Source organism: Molossus molossus, unplaced genomic scaffold (assembly GCF_014108415.1).
Source record: "Molossus molossus isolate mMolMol1 unplaced genomic scaffold, mMolMol1.p scaffold_m16_p_12, whole genome shotgun sequence".
Taxonomy (NCBI): Eukaryota; Metazoa; Chordata; class Mammalia; order Chiroptera; family Molossidae; genus Molossus; species Molossus molossus.
In genome coordinates, this window is record NW_023425347.1 from 11,264,775 (window position 1) to 11,281,675 (window position 16,901).

At 48.6% G+C, this 16,901-nt stretch overlaps 1 protein-coding gene across 2 annotated transcripts in view; it reads right to left on the minus strand.

Annotated features, from left to right (window-relative positions):
- F13A1 (coagulation factor XIII A chain) overlaps nucleotides 1-16,901 on the minus strand; it is a 183,916-nt gene that overhangs the window by 33,539 nt on the left and 133,476 nt on the right. For both annotated transcript variants that reach the window (XM_036256890.1, XM_036256889.1), the window contains 2 exons: nucleotides 9,893-9,996; nucleotides 8,328-8,416 (listed from right to left, as the gene is read on the minus strand). In XM_036256890.1, the coding sequence (XP_036112783.1) occupies nucleotides 8,328-8,416; nucleotides 9,893-9,996 (193 nt within the window). The remainder of the gene's footprint in view (nucleotides 1-8,327; nucleotides 8,417-9,892; nucleotides 9,997-16,901) is intronic.

Genomic DNA, 16,901 nt, shown 5'->3' on the forward strand with positions numbered 1-16,901 from the left:
TATCTAAAATCCATGGTGGTGACATGTTTCTTCAACAACATTGGATTCACAGCGCTAAACTCATTCAAAAACCATTCTGAAGGGGAATCTAGTCTACATTAATTATCAGGTATTTTAAATTAAAAATATTTAGGGTTGGGACTATCAGTTGTCTAAACATCAATCACTTCTTTCTCCCTCTTTTTCGATATGCTTATAGATTTAAGAGAGAGAGAAAGAGAAATATTAATGTGAGAGAGAAACATACATGGTTGCCCTGCCCAGAGCTCGAACCCACTCCTAGGGGTCTGCCCTGACCAGGAGGTGAACCTGCAACATTTTCGTGTACAGGACAACACTGCAAGCGTCCGAGCCGCCGCGGGGCTCCCTTCTCTTGCTGGTGATTCCACCCTCCGCGGAGAGCTGAGCACAGCACGTCTGTTCCTTGTTGCAAGCCTACAGTAGCCGTGTGTGACCTACTTCTAGGAAAAGAGCGTGCCAGTGGGGTGGCTTTGGGGAAAGACATTTTTATCAAAGGAGAGGAGTACTTGGGAGAGTTTGGCCTTCTCTTCCTGCTTCTGAATGTTTTCCTGCGAAGTGAAGGGGTGCAGGGAGCTGCTTTAGCCGTCGGACACAGTGAGCATGACACTCCGACGACACAGAGATGGTCGAGTAGAGAGAGAAGAGGCACTGAGGGCTTCACAGTGCTGGCAGATGGCTCAGCCAACCTTGGGACGACCTACTTCAGGACCTCTTGTGTGTGTTACGTGCCACTGAGTCACTTCTGACTCCTGGCGACCCTACGAATGATGACGTCCACGGGGTCCGGGCCTCAGCAGGCCTGCTCAGCGCCTGGAGACTCATGCCCATGGCTTCTGTGTGGACTCAGTCCATCTCAGTCTGCTCTGCCTCTTTCCTGCTGCCTGCAGGTTTTCCAGCGTTGCTGTCTTTTCTAAAGAACCTGCCTTCTCATGATGTTCCTGCGTAGGACAGCTTTGGTTTTATCTCTTTGGTTCCAGCGATATCTCAGGCTTAGTTTGCTCTAGAACCCACGTGTTCATTTTTCTGGTGGTCCAGGATATTTAAAGAGCTTTCCTCCAACACCATGTTTTAAATATATAATTACTTTTTCCTCTCAGCTTCTTCGCTGTCAAACTTTCACATCCGTGCACAGTGATTGGGAATGAGAAGGTGTGGACGGTCTTCGCCTGGGTCTGTAACGTCACGTCTTTGCTCTTGGTCTTTCACTGCTGTTCTTTGAGGCTCAGCCTTCCCTGCTTTCCTGGCCTCCGTCCCCATCTGAACCGATGACCGAGCCAAGAGAAGCAAAGTCTCGAACAATTTCAGTGTCTTCGTCGTCGTTGTTAAAGCGGTGGATTTCTTCCGTCGTCGGGGTTTTGTCTTCTTGATGCGCACGTGCAGTGCTGCTCTGCAGTTTCTTCTTCCACTTTCCCTGCAGTGACTTCAAATCATGGTTACGCTCCGCCAGCACCGCGGAGCCTCGGCCTGCCTTAACTTATTACCGATATTTCTCCCACAGTTCTCACTCCTGCTCCCTCCGAGTCTGTCGGTTTTTCATATATGTTCTGTGTACAGATTAAACAATGGGGGGATAAACGTCACCCAGGTCTGGCATATTTGCCGACAGGAAACCGTTCCGTCTCCGGCTGCGGTCTCACAGTGCCTTCCTGGCGACGGCCCCGGCCCGGCATGCGGACAGCCCGCGCCGAGGGCGCCCCTCTTCGGAGCCGGCAGCTTCCCGTGGCCAAAGGCTGTGCTGCAGCTTCTCCGACACTCACTCGCCCCTCACCTTCAGGGTTCCTTCTGTGAGGAATGGGGGACTTAAACCCCATCTGCTAAAGTCATTTTAATTGTTAATTGCAGCCAAAAGCATTTTAATTGAAAAATAATATTAGACTATCCAGGTGGAATTCAGACAGCACCTAAATTTGGAATTTAGGTGATTCAGCAACTAAACCTTGCTGTTTATGGGACTTGGAAATAGCACCTTGAGGCCATGCTGGCTGACCCCCAAGCGCTCAAGGTTCTGCCTTAGCACTCTACTTTCATGAGGCAAAGTCTAAATCCAGGCCTGGAGGCTGCTTCCCCTAGAGTCCCTCATTGTATTCTTTACAGGCACTTTCTTGGGGTTCCGTTTGTTAGCATGGGAGCAGGTGGGGACACGAGTCGCACCGCTGCAGCAGGCTCCAGCTGAAAATAGTCACTGATGTATTCCCCAAATGTTGTCCAAGGCCTTCCAAGCCTCAGTTCCCTCCTCTTTTATTTTATTGTTAATCCTCACCTGAGAATATTTTTCCATTGATTTTTAGAGGGAGGGAGGGAGGCAGGGAGGGAGGGACAAACATTGATGTGAAAGAGACACATCAATTGGTTGCTCCCGCACAACCCTGACCTGGGCTGGTGATTGAACCCACAACCCAGGTACATGCCCTTGACTTGGAATCGAACCTGTGACCCTTCGGTCCACGGGCTGACGCTCTAACTGCTGAGCAAACTGGCCAGGACCCCTCCTCTTTTAAACAGGGCAATAATAGCTCCTTCCACAGGGTAGTTGGAATAATTAACTGAAATAAACACATGTGAATTACTTATCATAGTGCCTGGCATAGAACAAACACTTATAAATATTATCAATAAGAATAATAAATTATGTATTAGTATTATCAGATATTCTTTAAGATTTCTTAGTGATAAACAAAATAGATTCAGACACTTTTAGGGTTTATACTCTACTAAGGGATACTCTGAGCATCAGAATCACCTGGGGGAACTTAAAAAAATAGATGTCTGGTCAACGAGGTCTTGGATGGAACCCTTAATGTACTTCTTTTTTCAAAGATCCCAGATAATCCTCCTGGGCACGCAAGCCTGAGAACCCCGCAATACAGCACAGTGAGTGCCCGCAGGGGAGCGTTTACGATGTCATGGGGCACTCGGGCCAGGGCGGGGCTTGGGGGCTGGGAAGAAATAGCCAAGTTGAAATCTGAAAGATGCATAGAAGTTGGTGAACTAGAGGATCTCATGTTAGGTGTTCACACCAAAAAGCAAACAGACAAGCAAACAAACAGAAGACTCGCAAAAGAACACAAGGGCATTTTTTGGAGATGATGGATATGTGTAGTACCTCGGTTGTGCTGATGGTATCACAGATGCAGACTTTAAATGTGTACAATTGCACCCTGGATAAGGCTAAAAATAATTAAGACAAAACAAACAACGGAGAGAAGGAAGGCTGGTAGAGGCGTAAGGACCAGTCCCGGCAGACGTTCTGAGGAGCGTATCGGAGACACACTGGACTAGCTGTAAGACACCTGGGTTCTGATCTTGCATGTGTCCTTGTAAAAATTACCTTACCCTCTCTGACCTTCAGTCCCTGCTTCTATGAAATGAAAAGAATGGTCCTTGTTCGGCCAATTTCACAGCAACATGTTAGGACTGATGCAGGAGAGCATGACTTGTACATTTCAACGCTGAGTAAAAGTATAACGGGAAGGCGATGATGGGTTCTTAACTTCTAAAGCTGAGATTAAAGAGGTTTTCTCACAAAATGTTTTGAATTTGCATACAGTCTGATTCTACTAAGGAGAAAGTAAGTACCCAACATTTATTAAATACCCACAATGCTTCAGGGACATTTAAAAATCAGTTCTTGTGAACCTCACAACAGCCCTGTGAGGCATGCCTTCTTAATTCCGTTTTACAGAGGAGGCCCCAAGACTCGGGGTCAGCAAAGTGTTTGTGGACACATGGCTGAGAGCTGGCAGAGAAGAGCTGCAGACCCTGGCTGGCCCTTCGCCTGCACCCTGACTCACACCCTCAACTGCCACAGCACAGCCCCTGACCTGCACAGCACACGGCCCCCCACACCACCCTGCGGGCCATGAGCACCACCGCGCAGGGGGAAATGCTTCACACTTGGGGCTCAGCCTTCTGAAGGGAGAGAAATGTGAAATCAGGGATCGGGATGAGAGATGACAGAGCAGACACCTAAAGAATATTGGCCATTTTGCAAAAAAAGACAGGTAAGGAACCTTTAAGGTAAGTGAACTTCCTGAGACTGTTGCCTCTTCCTCTGGAGGAGGCCATGTGAGCACAGACTGCTCCTCCTCCACTTGCAAACTGTAGCAACAGTAGTGACAAATGTCCTCTTACTACCAGCCCTTACAACAGCTTAGTTATCCAGGGAGACCAGGCTAATGTGAAGGGAGCTAAGTCCTTGCCTCCCTTTGAGCACATCTTAGGAAGTGGATGCAGGTGAAAATCTCAGGCCAGCCCAACAGCACTGTCCCTGGGAGACAGGAGAGAAGAAACACACACGTGAAATGGCTTTTGCATAGGTATGTTGAGGGTGGGGTGGAGGGGAGGTATCCACCCAATCAACATGGCACCAGCAAGCCCTCTCTCCACTTCCAGCCACGAGTGCAGTGGTTCTCCATCCTTGCATGCTAGAGTCACTGGGGGGCTTAAAAAGCTGCAGTGATAGGCCCACCCAAGACCAGCTCATGTCCACAGTAGAGTAGTAAGTGCAAGGGATGCTGGAAGAAATATCGGACCCAGGCTGTGCAACTCTGGGCGAGTTACTGAATGTCTCTGGGTTTAATAACACTATCCTTGCAGGGCTGGGGGTAGATCAGTACTACTTGTGAAAATCCTATGTTTAAGGCCAACTTTCTTTTGAATGGAAAGGAGTCTTAGTGATCATCTGGTCCTCCCTCCACACTTGAAGGGACCATGGCCAGGCGGAGCCTGGCATCCCGACGTGGAACCGGGCGCTGATTCAGCACACCACAGCCTTGCCCTTGCTCAGGCCCGGCACGTCCTCCGCAGCCTTGGCCGAGCTTCAGGCGGGGGCTCCGCACAGGCGGCCTGGGCAGAGGCTACAGCGGCCTCTCTGCAAACGTCTGCCTGTGCCCGTGGCGTGGAGACAGATGTCCGCTGCTACCAGAAGCTGCACTCGCCACCACAATGGATGGAGGCTTTCTTCAGCACCCAGGAGTTTCCTTCGTTCATCTGTTCCCAGGAAACAAGGCTAGCTACATGGCACGAAGCCGTGCAGAGAAAATGGTGGTCCTCTGAGGACACACCAAGGCAGGGGGTGCCGGCCTGGTCCACCAGCCTCCCCCCAACTGCCATAAACCCACCTGTGCACACCATCCCTTCCGCCTGCAGCGGGCTGTGCCGCCAGCCCCGTGCGCCACAGCTCCCGCCAGGGCTCGGGGGGTGCCACCCGGCCCCCGTCTCTCTGAGATACCGTTCTTAGCAGTGTGCTCAGCATTAGCTTTTGTTTGCTTGACTCATTCATTCAACAAGTATTTATTCATGACTACCACGTGCCATAACTTGCCTTCAGCAATGAGAATCCAGGGAGAGAAATAATAAACACTAAGGCAGGCTAGAAGGATAAAAGCACAGAGCAGACTATGCTATGTCAGGTGGGGGTTGGGCAGCGATGGCCTCTGGGAGGAGGTGACCTGCAGAGACCAGGACGCATGAGGGAACAGAACATTCCCCTAACATACCGCAGGGAAGAGTTTCACAGAGAAAGGAACAGTATGTGCAAAGCTCTGAAATAGGAGCATGTCTGGATGTTTTCAGAAGAGTAAGAAGGTCGGGGTGGCTGGAGGGAATGAGCAGGGATGGGGGAGGGGAAGCCAGGGGCCAGAGCACATCAAATCTTGTAAAGATTTATGTTCAGTTTTATTTTAAGAGTGGTGAGACTCTATTAGATGGTTGGAGGGAGGGTAGTGACAAGGTGTTATTTACATTTTAAAAGATAATTCTGGCTGATTTGTGGACAGTAGAGAGGCAACGGGGTGAGAGAAGGTGGAGCTGAATTACAGGCAACCTCACAGGCGGGGGCTGTACAGAGCTCGGAGGAGGTGATAAAGATCACAGGGTGATGAGTGACAGTGTTTAAAGGTCTTTCTGACAAGATGTCTGAGGAAGGTTCAAAAGAGAAGCCAAGAAGATTTTCAAGCTTTACGTTATTTGAATGAATGGAAGAATTATTTTAGATGAGAACAAATGATGCCAAAAAGTGGGCCGCATCTAATAACTGGTCGCGGAACAAACACCTTTGACTTGAGAATAAAGAAGCTGCAGAGAAACTACGCAGAGAACTGCCGGCCCAGAGCTGGGGAAGGCGTGGCTTTGGAGCCGTGGGCTGGGTACTGTGGCCCTGAGGACCAGTCATTACTATCGCACAGACCAGCTCAGCGCCAGGGAGGGAAGGCAGGATTGTGTGTGTGTGCATGTGTGCACGAGTGCATGCGTGTGTGTGTGCGTGTGTGTGTGTGTGCATGCGTTTATGGGTGTGTATGAGTTTGGAGTGGGATAGTGTGAAGGAGACAACAGATCCAATCAGAAGAAGCTAAGCTGGAAGAGGAGCATGACTCCTGAGCTTAGTGAACACGGGAATTCAGAGCGGACTCCAGACTTTCAGGACTGTTCTGGTCCCTGCTCAGCTTTTTGGAAGCCCAAGGGCGCCAGGAGGTGGGGAGAGAACAGGCAGATGGCCCTCCAGAACTGGGAAACACCTCAGCTCCAAGGGCCTGAGAGGGAGCAGGGGAGAGAAGTTAAGTTTTAAGCCCAGAAAGGAATCTGTAAATACTAAGGATAAATTTCACAAATGAAGGAGGGGAGGAAAAGGACGCCCCTCTCCTCTAAAGACTGAGGTCCTGAGACGAGCAGAAAGCGTCAATAAACAAGATGCTTGCCCTGGCCCGGAAATGAGTAAGGAGTGACCAAGAAAGCATGCTGAGAGGCAAGAAAAGGCGGGCTCCTCTGATGCACTGGGGAGGGAGGGAGCCGGAGCTTGCGCAGCCGGGAGGTGGGGATGGGAAGAGATGACGCAGGCTAAAGCCTGAGTCATGGGGGCGCCCCCGTGGGTCCTACTTTAGGTACCCTTGAGAAAAGATTCTTCAGACCTTCTCAACAGCTCAAACATCTCTTATAAATGACTGAGCCCTGGAGCTCAGCCCGTGCCAGCGCGACGCACCGCGCACTCTAGCAAACACGTGTGCAGCGGAGAGGAGGGATTCTGATCTGCAGACCCGATGACATTCCTAGCACCCTGATCTATGTTTAATAACAGCGAAAGCGTTTGCATGAACAGCTATTGGGCCATTTGCTTGTGGAGGGGGGTTCTTTCCCCTCTCCTCCTTTGCAGCAATGAAGCATAATGAAAATGGAAAAAAGGCTTTGTGAATTTTAGAGTGATTTCCTATTCAGAGGTTCTCGTAGCACCATAAACTATCAGATGCAGCTGGGAGGTTTGGCTAAATCTCCAAATCCCAGAGTGAAATTGAGGGAGCAAGTTCCATGCGCGGTGTGTCGTCTCCCAGGGCTTCCGGAAGGGAGGCGCGCTGGAAGGAACGCCTCCTCTGTGTTTCACGTTCTGAGTCTGCTGTCTAAATATTTACACTAATGTACTTCCTAAACATTTCCAGCCCCGCCTCCTCCTCCGCCCTCAGGTGCCATGGTCCAGCCCTGCCTGGGTGGAGTCCGCAGCCCTCGCGCTGGGCTCCCTGTCGGGGTGGTCCCTCCCATCCATCAGCGTGCTCAGGAGCCTCGGGGCTTTCCCCTCTCTGGTCTGCAGGGGGCAGTGCCCACTTCTCAGGACCTGAGGCCCGCACACCCAGCTCCTTCAGCTGTCAACTCCGGACACCCGCTGGCGCATCACTCCTGGGCCTGCAGAGGGCTAGTGTCCCCCACACCGTTTGGATGCTCAGGTCGGCCCCTCTGCCCGAGAGCCTTTCCTTCCTCCCAGATGCTCCTTCCAGACGCTCCAGCAGCAGTCTGCGTGTCTTCCTGCGGCTCTCACGAAGGTGTCCCCACTGTCTGCCCCACGTCACCCTCCCCCTGGACATGGCCTTACGGCGTTTGCTGTGCTGCTTCGGGCCCCAGTCCGTCCTCGCAGCAATGAACCCGCACGTATAAATGTAGATCACTTCTCAGCCCGCAGCTCTGACAGCTAGCTCCGTGGCCGCTCTTAGGTTACTGTTATTCACTTCTGACGTGCTTGCTCTCCACTTCCCATCAACAATCGTTTCTGAAGACAGAGGCCTCGCACGTTAATAATAGATGTTTCCTCATTCTGGTCGTAGAACGCGGCGCTCAGTAAAGCAATGGGTTTTGAGGGGAACAAATCCGAAAACATCTAGGAAGGAAACATGTTAGCGAGGACTGCATTTAGAAGTCAGAGCCTGGCAGTCGGAATGAGTCCACCAGGGGCCCGGGAAATTCAGAAGTGACAACTCAGTACCTTGTTCTTTGCGGTGTTAAGAGGTCGGAGAGGGAGGCAGCACTTGCCCTGGCTTTCCACTTACCTCCGCAAACACAAAGGGCGCATCAAACTGGAAGCAGACGTGACCGTGCTTAATGGCTTGAACGGAGGCCGGGCCGCACCGGTACATCCCTGCAGCACAGAGGGGAGAGCGTGAGGACGTGCTCCGCGGCTGTCCGGGCCCAGCACGGGGCACGGCCCTGGGGGCCCTGCAGAGGCCTGTGCCCTCGGGCGGGTGTTGATTCAGGCCAATGCTCTCCGTGCCACAGAGGGCGGACGGCCAACGCGGCCATCGGGACTGTTTCACTGGAAATGCCTCCTCAAGCCAAACTCTGAAGCCATTCAAAAAACGCAGGCTAGCACTACTCTCGTGTCTGTTCCTCCACCTACACACACTCACGTGGGTGCCACGCCGCCGGCCCACGTGACACCGGCGCTTTCCCAGTGGGTGTCTGGGCCGTGGGGAGTGGTGATGTGTCCTCAGTGGTTGTACTGTTGTCTGCTTTGTGTTTTGGACATTTGTGCACCTGAAACCTGAATAATTTTGTGAACCAATGTCACCCCAATAAATTCAATAAAAAGGAAATGAAAACAAGGAAAGAAAAGGACAGAAGAACACACATGTCAAGTCCACCTGGACGATCTGGACACTCAGCAGACGCTGCCCAGTGCCCAGTATGCGCCGAGGAAGGCGACAGGCCCGAGCTCACATTTACAAAGTTCAAACGTGTAGCCAGCGGTCTCCAGGTGATGAGCTTGACCATCTCGGAACTCTCCCCGAGACACAGGGCGGGCAAAGCAGGTTTACAGTGGCAAGTATGCGAAACATAGAGTGTATTCTTGTATTGTTATTAATTATTGTATCATTTTCCATACGAACAGCTGTAAGCCTACTTTTGCCCCACCCTGTATAATCCAAAACACCAGAAAATGTTGAATGCTCTCCCTTAGAATCTTCTAAAATTCTCTTGTAAATGTGCAATGAATGTCTACGTATATGTGTATACACACACATACCTGAGGAAATCAAGGCAATGTCCCGGGCCACCACCTTTTATCATCATATTAGAGATTAATGGAGGCTTATGCTGTGACTTTATAAAAATCCCGGGAGGTCACAGACGCCACTCTGCCCAGCACAGTCTACAAGTTAGACAGCAAATACCCTTATACTAAAGTTTTGAAAGAAATCGAATAATATAAAAAAAAAATTAGGGTCTGGATAAACACCAATTTTTTTAGCCCTTTATTTTCTCCTCTGCCTCATTTCTTACCACTGTTCCAGGGAGGGTGGAGTATGTTTTATAGCCTAGTTAAAGTGCTTACACAGATACTTTTCTCCTGTCTTCAAAACTGCTTATCAAAGCAGGAGCAGATGAATTATATATGCTACGCTTTATGCTCTTTTTCTAAAAGTTATAAAATAATCAGGGTAAAGCCAACCATTGAACTGAAATGAAAGCTGATTGGCAGGTGGTCAATGCTGCACGTGTGTGCAGGGAGCGTGCTTCTGACGTGGGCCCACGGGGAGTGTCCCCCCCGAGTGCAATCGCAGGGCGAAGCGAAGACGGGCAGTGGACAGGTTCTTGAGGGAGGACGCAGGCTTACCGTCACTGTTTTCCTGAGGGGTGCTGTCCACGGCCTGCCAGCCTCCAAACCCAACGGGAAGATCAGGCCTCGTCATCCAGGCTTCGTTCCAGCAGTGGTAGTTCCTTGGAAAACACCAGTCCAGTGAGATCAAATGCCCATCACATTCAAAGCTCCAAAACATTAAAAAGCGACCAAAGATCCTGCGGATACGCCGTCTACTAATTATTGGAATGGATTAGACTAAACGGAGGGCTCCCAGAGACCCAGGGCTCCAGGCTTGTTCGCTGGCAGACACTCCCACTGGTACCCCCAGGGGCACTCGCCGGGCTGGCTGTTGCTCCTCTCCTGCTAATGTCAGCTTCGAGGCCCCCCGAGCTTTCTAATCAGTGCATTACAGTTTCATCTTAACCCTTCTCTGCTGCCTAATGAGACAGAGCTTCCTACGTGCTAAAGGGGGAGGAAAGAAAAGTTCACTGAAAACAAAATACATACATCTTTGAGTCTCTTTTATATGTATGTATATTAGATTTATAAAAAGCATATCCTTTACAACAATTAAGCAATAAGATGCCCGTGTTTATGGGTTTAGATCATTGCCATGGAAACTATAACATTAACTGCTGACTATAATTGTCTATAATTTGTGGCAAATTTCCCTTTGCTGTTCAACAAGAAGGAAAGGTTTCAGGGTGAGTGTCTCTTTACCCTTTATCAAAGGTGAGCAACCCATGAACAAGACTTTGCACAACTTTCCATATGACCCCAAAGGCAAGAGCATGGAATAAAATGTCATCATGAATTGTATTATTATGTCCTTGGAAAGACCTGAAATTATATGACGGCACAGAAACAAATGGGCACGTGAGCCCGTCTGCACTACAGAAGAGATTCATACAGCAGTAAGTTTAACGGCGGGGGAGGTCGCAGCCTCAGTCTTTGACTATGGCACTGCCGAGTTTCAGATCCAAAAAGGTCCTTCAGCCGTAGTCATTGGTGCACGTTCCCGTCTCCGAGTGCAGCTCAACTTTGATCGGCCCAATTCAGAGGTGCTTATTTAACTATGTTCCCATTATGTGTCTGGCACCATGCTAGGTACAGGAGATGCGACAAAGGTCAAAACATAGGTTTTTGCTTATAAATGGCTTCACAATCTAGGAGAAATGATGAACACGTAAACCAATTGTTCAAAGATTTCATAAGTTTGCTGTGAGGCTTAAACAAGATACTGCATGCAGAGCTTTCTGTGTCTGGCTTGGGATAGGTGCTCAAAAACAGTAACTCTCAGACTTGTAAAAAGAATTGATGGGACGCGTGCTACCATGGGAATTCATCTGGGGTGCCACAGGTCTCAGTGGGAGACTCAGGGCACAGGGGAAGGCTTCGCAGCAGAAGTGATGTTTGAACTGGGTCCTGAAGTTTAGCAGGTCAACACAAGGTGTAAGAACAGAGTTGTGGAGGCATGAACTAGTGTACGGGGACCTGCATGCTGTCGCAGGCTGCAGGGAGCGTGTTGGCACATCTGTCCATGGGAGAAGAGGGACGGCAGGTGAGGGTGGGCAGTAGATCACAACACTGACAAATATGCATGACACTTGCTGTGCGCCTGGCACCGTTCTAAAACCTTCCTGTACAGTCACACAGTGGACGCTCCTAACGCCTACCAGAAGGGCACTGTGATTTATTATCCCCAGTTACAAGGGAGAAAACTGGAGCACAGAGAGGTTAAGACTCTTGCCTGAGGTCACACACAGCTAGTTAGTAATAGAACTGCAGGGTTCGTGCTCTTAAACACTAAATTAGGCTAGGGGTAAGGATGGGGTTGTGAGATACTTTTATTCCAAATTAGACGTGTGGGCTTTATTCTTGGGAAACTTAAGTTTGCAATTCTATATTTGTGAAGGGTGTGTGAAGAGGCAATATGGGAGGCTGAGCCAAGTTACCCCCACCACCCAAATACTGCAATAATTGCAATGCACCAAAACTTTGTTTGCTAAAGAGGTGGCCATCGAGGTGAGGAGGGAGAGGAGCCATTGGGAGGGTCCGCTGATGGCTTATGGAGACATGAGAGAAGAGATGATTGAGGAAGGCTTTCATATCTCTGCTGAACATGATGCTTCCACCTACCAAGACTGAACGGAGGAGGAAGGGAAGAAGGTTGGTGTTGAAGGGGGAGGTGTTGGGTGGGTGACAAGTTCATTTTGGACATGATGAACTTGAGTGCCTGTGGAAAACCCAGGAGACGAAATCCAAGAGGCATTTTTATACACACATGTGACTCAGGATTTGATGAGGAGGAAGTCCTGCGTCTTTGCTGGTGATGGAGAGTAGGGTAAGAGCCAGATGAGGAGTGAGTGGGAAGGGGAGAGATGCACTGTAGGTTTCTCTCCAAAAGTGATCTAGACTGTGAAGGAAAAAGGGAAAACAAGGCAATGCCTAGAAATAATGCAATTCAGGGAAGACTGTTTTGCTTTTTTTTTGTATTAGGAAAGATCATCATACTTGTAGAGGAAAAAAATACACCCAAGAAAGAGTAAAAAAAAAAGAGTCCTGGCCGGGTGGCTCAGTTTGAGTGTCGTCCCATACACCAAAATGTTGGGGGTTCGATTCCTGGCCAGGGCATATGCCTAGGTTGTGGGCTCCATCCCTTGTTGGGGTGAGAAGGGGAGGCAACCAATCTGTGTTTCTCTCTAACATCAATGTTTTTCTTTCTCTACAAAATCAATAAAAGCAAATCCTCAGGTGAGAATAAAAAAAGAAAGAAGAAAAGAAAGAAAGAAAGAATAGAGATGGGAAAAGGAGGCTCTGGTACCAAGGGGCGAGAGGCTAAGAGCTGCACCGACAGGGGTGGGGCGCGAGGCGCTGTCTGTGGGGAGGGAGGTGCAGACGTAGACCAGGGTCAGGTATGGAGGTGTTGGGGCAGGACAGGAGGTTGCTTCCACTTGAGAGCCTCTAAGCTCGGAAGCTGGAGAAAGGTCACCATATTAAACAATGACTGCTAGCCTCCCTTTAGAATGGTGAAGGTTGAACCACCAGGCAGAGAGATCCGGAAAACATGGCAGTGAAACATTTTCAATCCCGCATGGACACCGTCCTGCTTCCTACACAACGTGTGCAGTTCGCCAACCCTGGCTTTCACCAATACACCACCATCCTAGATGAACAGGTCCCAGAATCTCCTTGTTTACATTTAAATATCTCAGGGTAAGCCTTGAACAGGATAACAAGCTTTGCATCGAAGGTCTCAGGTATAAACTTTTATTTGAGGATAATATTATCTTCAGATGACCAGGATAGGGAGAGCTTTCTTTTCTCTCATTATGATATCTAACTAGCTATTTGTGATCTCTTCCACTGTAACCTCTGACCCAGACCTTATTTGTATATTTAGGGTGGACGAGTTTAATAAGAGGGTCAGGAACGTGTAGGCCGTGGGCGAGATGGGCAGAACTAACCGTGCGCTGTCCACCCGCCCACTGCCTGCGAGTCCCAGTGGGGCTGGGTCTCACTGCATCGAAAGCCCATGGCTGGCGCCCAGCGTGGCCATGAGCAGAGGAAGCAGATGCAGCCTCGGAAGCTATGGGATTTTTTTCCAGCATTACTCTCTGTTCAACAATGGCCAGGAAAGGTGTGATCTGGGCCATCCATGCCACGAGGGTTCCCTTTCGGCTAGATGTTAAGTCTTTTCGGGTACTCATACTTATCTTTTATATTTCAAGTTCCCCCATGAAAGAGGCTTATAATTACAGACATTTCTGAATTCCAGTTACCTACTTCCAGGCTGGGAAATCGACATGCTTCCTGAAAGGTCATTTCTTATTTTATCGCTTCTTTATCTAGATCCTTAATAGTCGTTCTGCTTCCATCCTGTGGTTTCATCACAAATGTGTAAAGCGCATGCAGCCACTTTGGGGCTCGGCCTTGTTCACCATCACATTCCCCAGGCTCCAGCTGCCCCGGGGAGGACATCTCCCCGCAGGGCAGGCGTAATTAAACCTAGGTTTGTTTTTAAGATTCAAAGTTCTTTATTTTCTCTGAGCCTTCATTTCAAGCCAGACTTCCCACTATACCATCAAAATGTGCAGTGTCCCTTTAAAGTTAAAAAAATATATAAACCTTCAAAGTGATCTACTTTCCTCGCTGCCTTGTAGCAGTTGAAATTAAAACAAAGCCCCCATTTCGCTGAGAGTCATTTAATCAAGTTGAAGATGACTTTTTGGGGTGGATAATGATAGAGATGACAAGTGAAGACCACGTGTTTGTTTTATGTTATTTTCTGTACACGTCCCGCAGTGACAGTTAGTGTTCTGGAGTGCCTCTCAAGGACGCTAATAATTCAGCAGTTTCAGTACAAAGGACCCAGAAAGTCTTCACCAAAGGCAGAGCCTCACTAGAAAAACAGCACTGTGTACTGTTTGGGGACCCTTGAAAGTATGTCACAGCACTGGAACCAAAGTTTATCCTTTGATTCAGTAAACTCTTTCCCTTGGAATTTGCACACAGGAAAAAAATCACGCAGTGTCATGGCGAGTACATAAAAATGTTCACCCTTGCTCTATTTATAAGGAAAAATTGGAAATAGCCCAACTGGCCAATATGTGATTAATTATCTGAAACATAAAATAGAATACCATTTATAAGACAGAAAAGATGTCTGTGGCATATTAATTTTTTAAAGCACACTACATAATACCATTTACAGTGTATAGTTCATTGTGTATATAAATAAGTGTGAAAGGCAGCATTTTAAATGATCCTCACTCTTGTATAATCTTCTCCCCTTGAAACTGAATAAGATGAGATATCACTCCCGAAATTGTTACTTTACATGGCAAAGAGATACAATTAAGGTAATTAATCTGTTGACCTTGAGTTAATTAAATTGGAGATTACCAAGGTGGCCTTGACCTAATCAGGTGAGTTCTTTAAATGTGAGTCTAGAGGTCGGAGACAAAACAAGCCAGAGAGTCAAAGCCGCAGAGACATACTGCTGGCCTTGAAGGACACGGCCGCTTACGCGAATTTCACAGCTGAGAGGAACTGAGTTCTCCCGAGAACCTGAATGAGCCTGAACATCAACGGACCACAGTCCCAGCTGACACTTTGGGTGCCATCATTTGAGACCTGTGCCCAAACTCTGGACACACAGAAACTGTCTGATGATTAAATTCCTATTGTTTTACGCTGCCAAGTCTTTGGGAATTTGTTATGCAGCAATAAAAAGTGAATACAATATTCAGAGACCTATTAAAGAATGCTTACAAAATGTTGATGATGTTCAGTAGTTAGAAAGTGTATGATTCTTGCTTTTGTGCTCTTTTTCTGCAATGTTTGAACTTTTTATAATAAACATGTACTAGTCCCTCACCCCCAGGAAAACATGAAGAGGACTAATGTTTATTAAAAGAAGGTAGAGCACAGTTCGAAATCTGCCCTGGTTCTAACAGCTGACTAAGGTGGTGTCCAGCTAGCAAGAGCCCATGGCGGGTGGAGAAGTCGACGAAGAACGTGGCCGAGACCACGCCGGCCTCGGGGCTCCGTGTGCTACGTGTTCAAAGAGAACAGAGCGGGTGACCGAAGCAGAGTCCTTTACTGCCTTTAACTCACTACCTGCTTCAGTGCTCCCCAAGGTCATCTCATCTGCAGTCTGTCCAGAAAGGTTTCACAGAAAGGAATCCCCGAGAGGGCAGATGGAGGAGCCTGTGCCTTTGTTTCCGCAGCTTTGCCAAAGCCCGGGGAGAACACACAGGAAGCCCAGAGAAAGCCCTGGAGGAATCGTCTTGGACCAACTTCAAACGTAAACCAAGTGTTTGAATCCTTTTAGTTTAAACATGGCAGGGGTGGAGGAAAGGCACGCATCTCACTTGCAGAGTGTTTGTGTCTTCACAGAAAACGAGCGCAGCCCCGCCCGGACCCGCTGAGACACCTCTAACACCGCAAGGGCATCTGGCCAAGGCGAAGGCACATCCGGGGACGTGAGGCGGGCTGGGGGGACAAGCTGGTGGGTTCTAGGCTGGTCTGACACGACATTCCAAAGTGGAACTGGGAGCTTTGACCATGAAAAATCTCGTCAGTTAGGAAAGGTAATGAAGCAAGAGGACAAAAAGGAGTGATCAGAGAAAGAGGCTGGAGGGACCTCGGGGGAGCCGAGGGCTGGGGGCACCGCGCTGCTTCGGAAGGAGCTGCCCCCGTCGGGGCTGTGGGGTGGAAACCAGGGAGGGCGCTCAGAGTCCCTCTGCGGTCCTGCCAGTCAAAGGCCAGAGCCCAGGCCAGGTGGAGGCCAGGCCAGCCCCCTTTGTAGGAACCAACTGACTATCAAGAAAAAAGAGAAGATATAAAGGTGTTTGCTTTCGTTTGTCCCATGAGGGATGGGGTCCTACAATGCTCACTGAGAAGTCAAAGTGTGAGCACAGTCTGATGCAGCAGGAGAGACCCTATTCAACGGGGTTGTAGATGGGGAGGTGGGTTTAAAGATGTCCTGTAACTTCCAAAATGAAACTATGAGGTACACTTACAGTAGAGGTGACAAGCAAAGTAATTAATAACTGCCCAGACACAGACATGAACCAATTGGAAGTTGCAACCAATCAGAAAGGACACTCACTCTTAGTGCCAGGCAAGTCCACTACGCCATACTGGATAAATGCCAGTCCAGTTGTATTCAGTTACTCATACAGTATGATACTACTTAAGTTTCTTTCCATTTTCAAAGTTAACTGGGAGAGTGTCTTCCCTTAGTCTTGAGTGGATAGCCTTTCAACTCTCTTCTTAAGCTTCCAGGTATTGATTTCTTTAATATTTATTAAGAGAATTCTACAGCAGATTTATTAACAATGATTTTTAGAAAATTGAGGGATGATCATGTAGATTTCTTTTTTTCCCTCTCATGTGATAGCTCCTCTTTTTAAATTATCTGTTTTATTTTTTACTATGGCAGCAGAAAATGGAAGAGTCAGAATAAAACTAAATAAGGTAAAAAAAAACAAAGCACATAAACAAATGGTCCCCCCAAAATGCTCAGGGATTCACA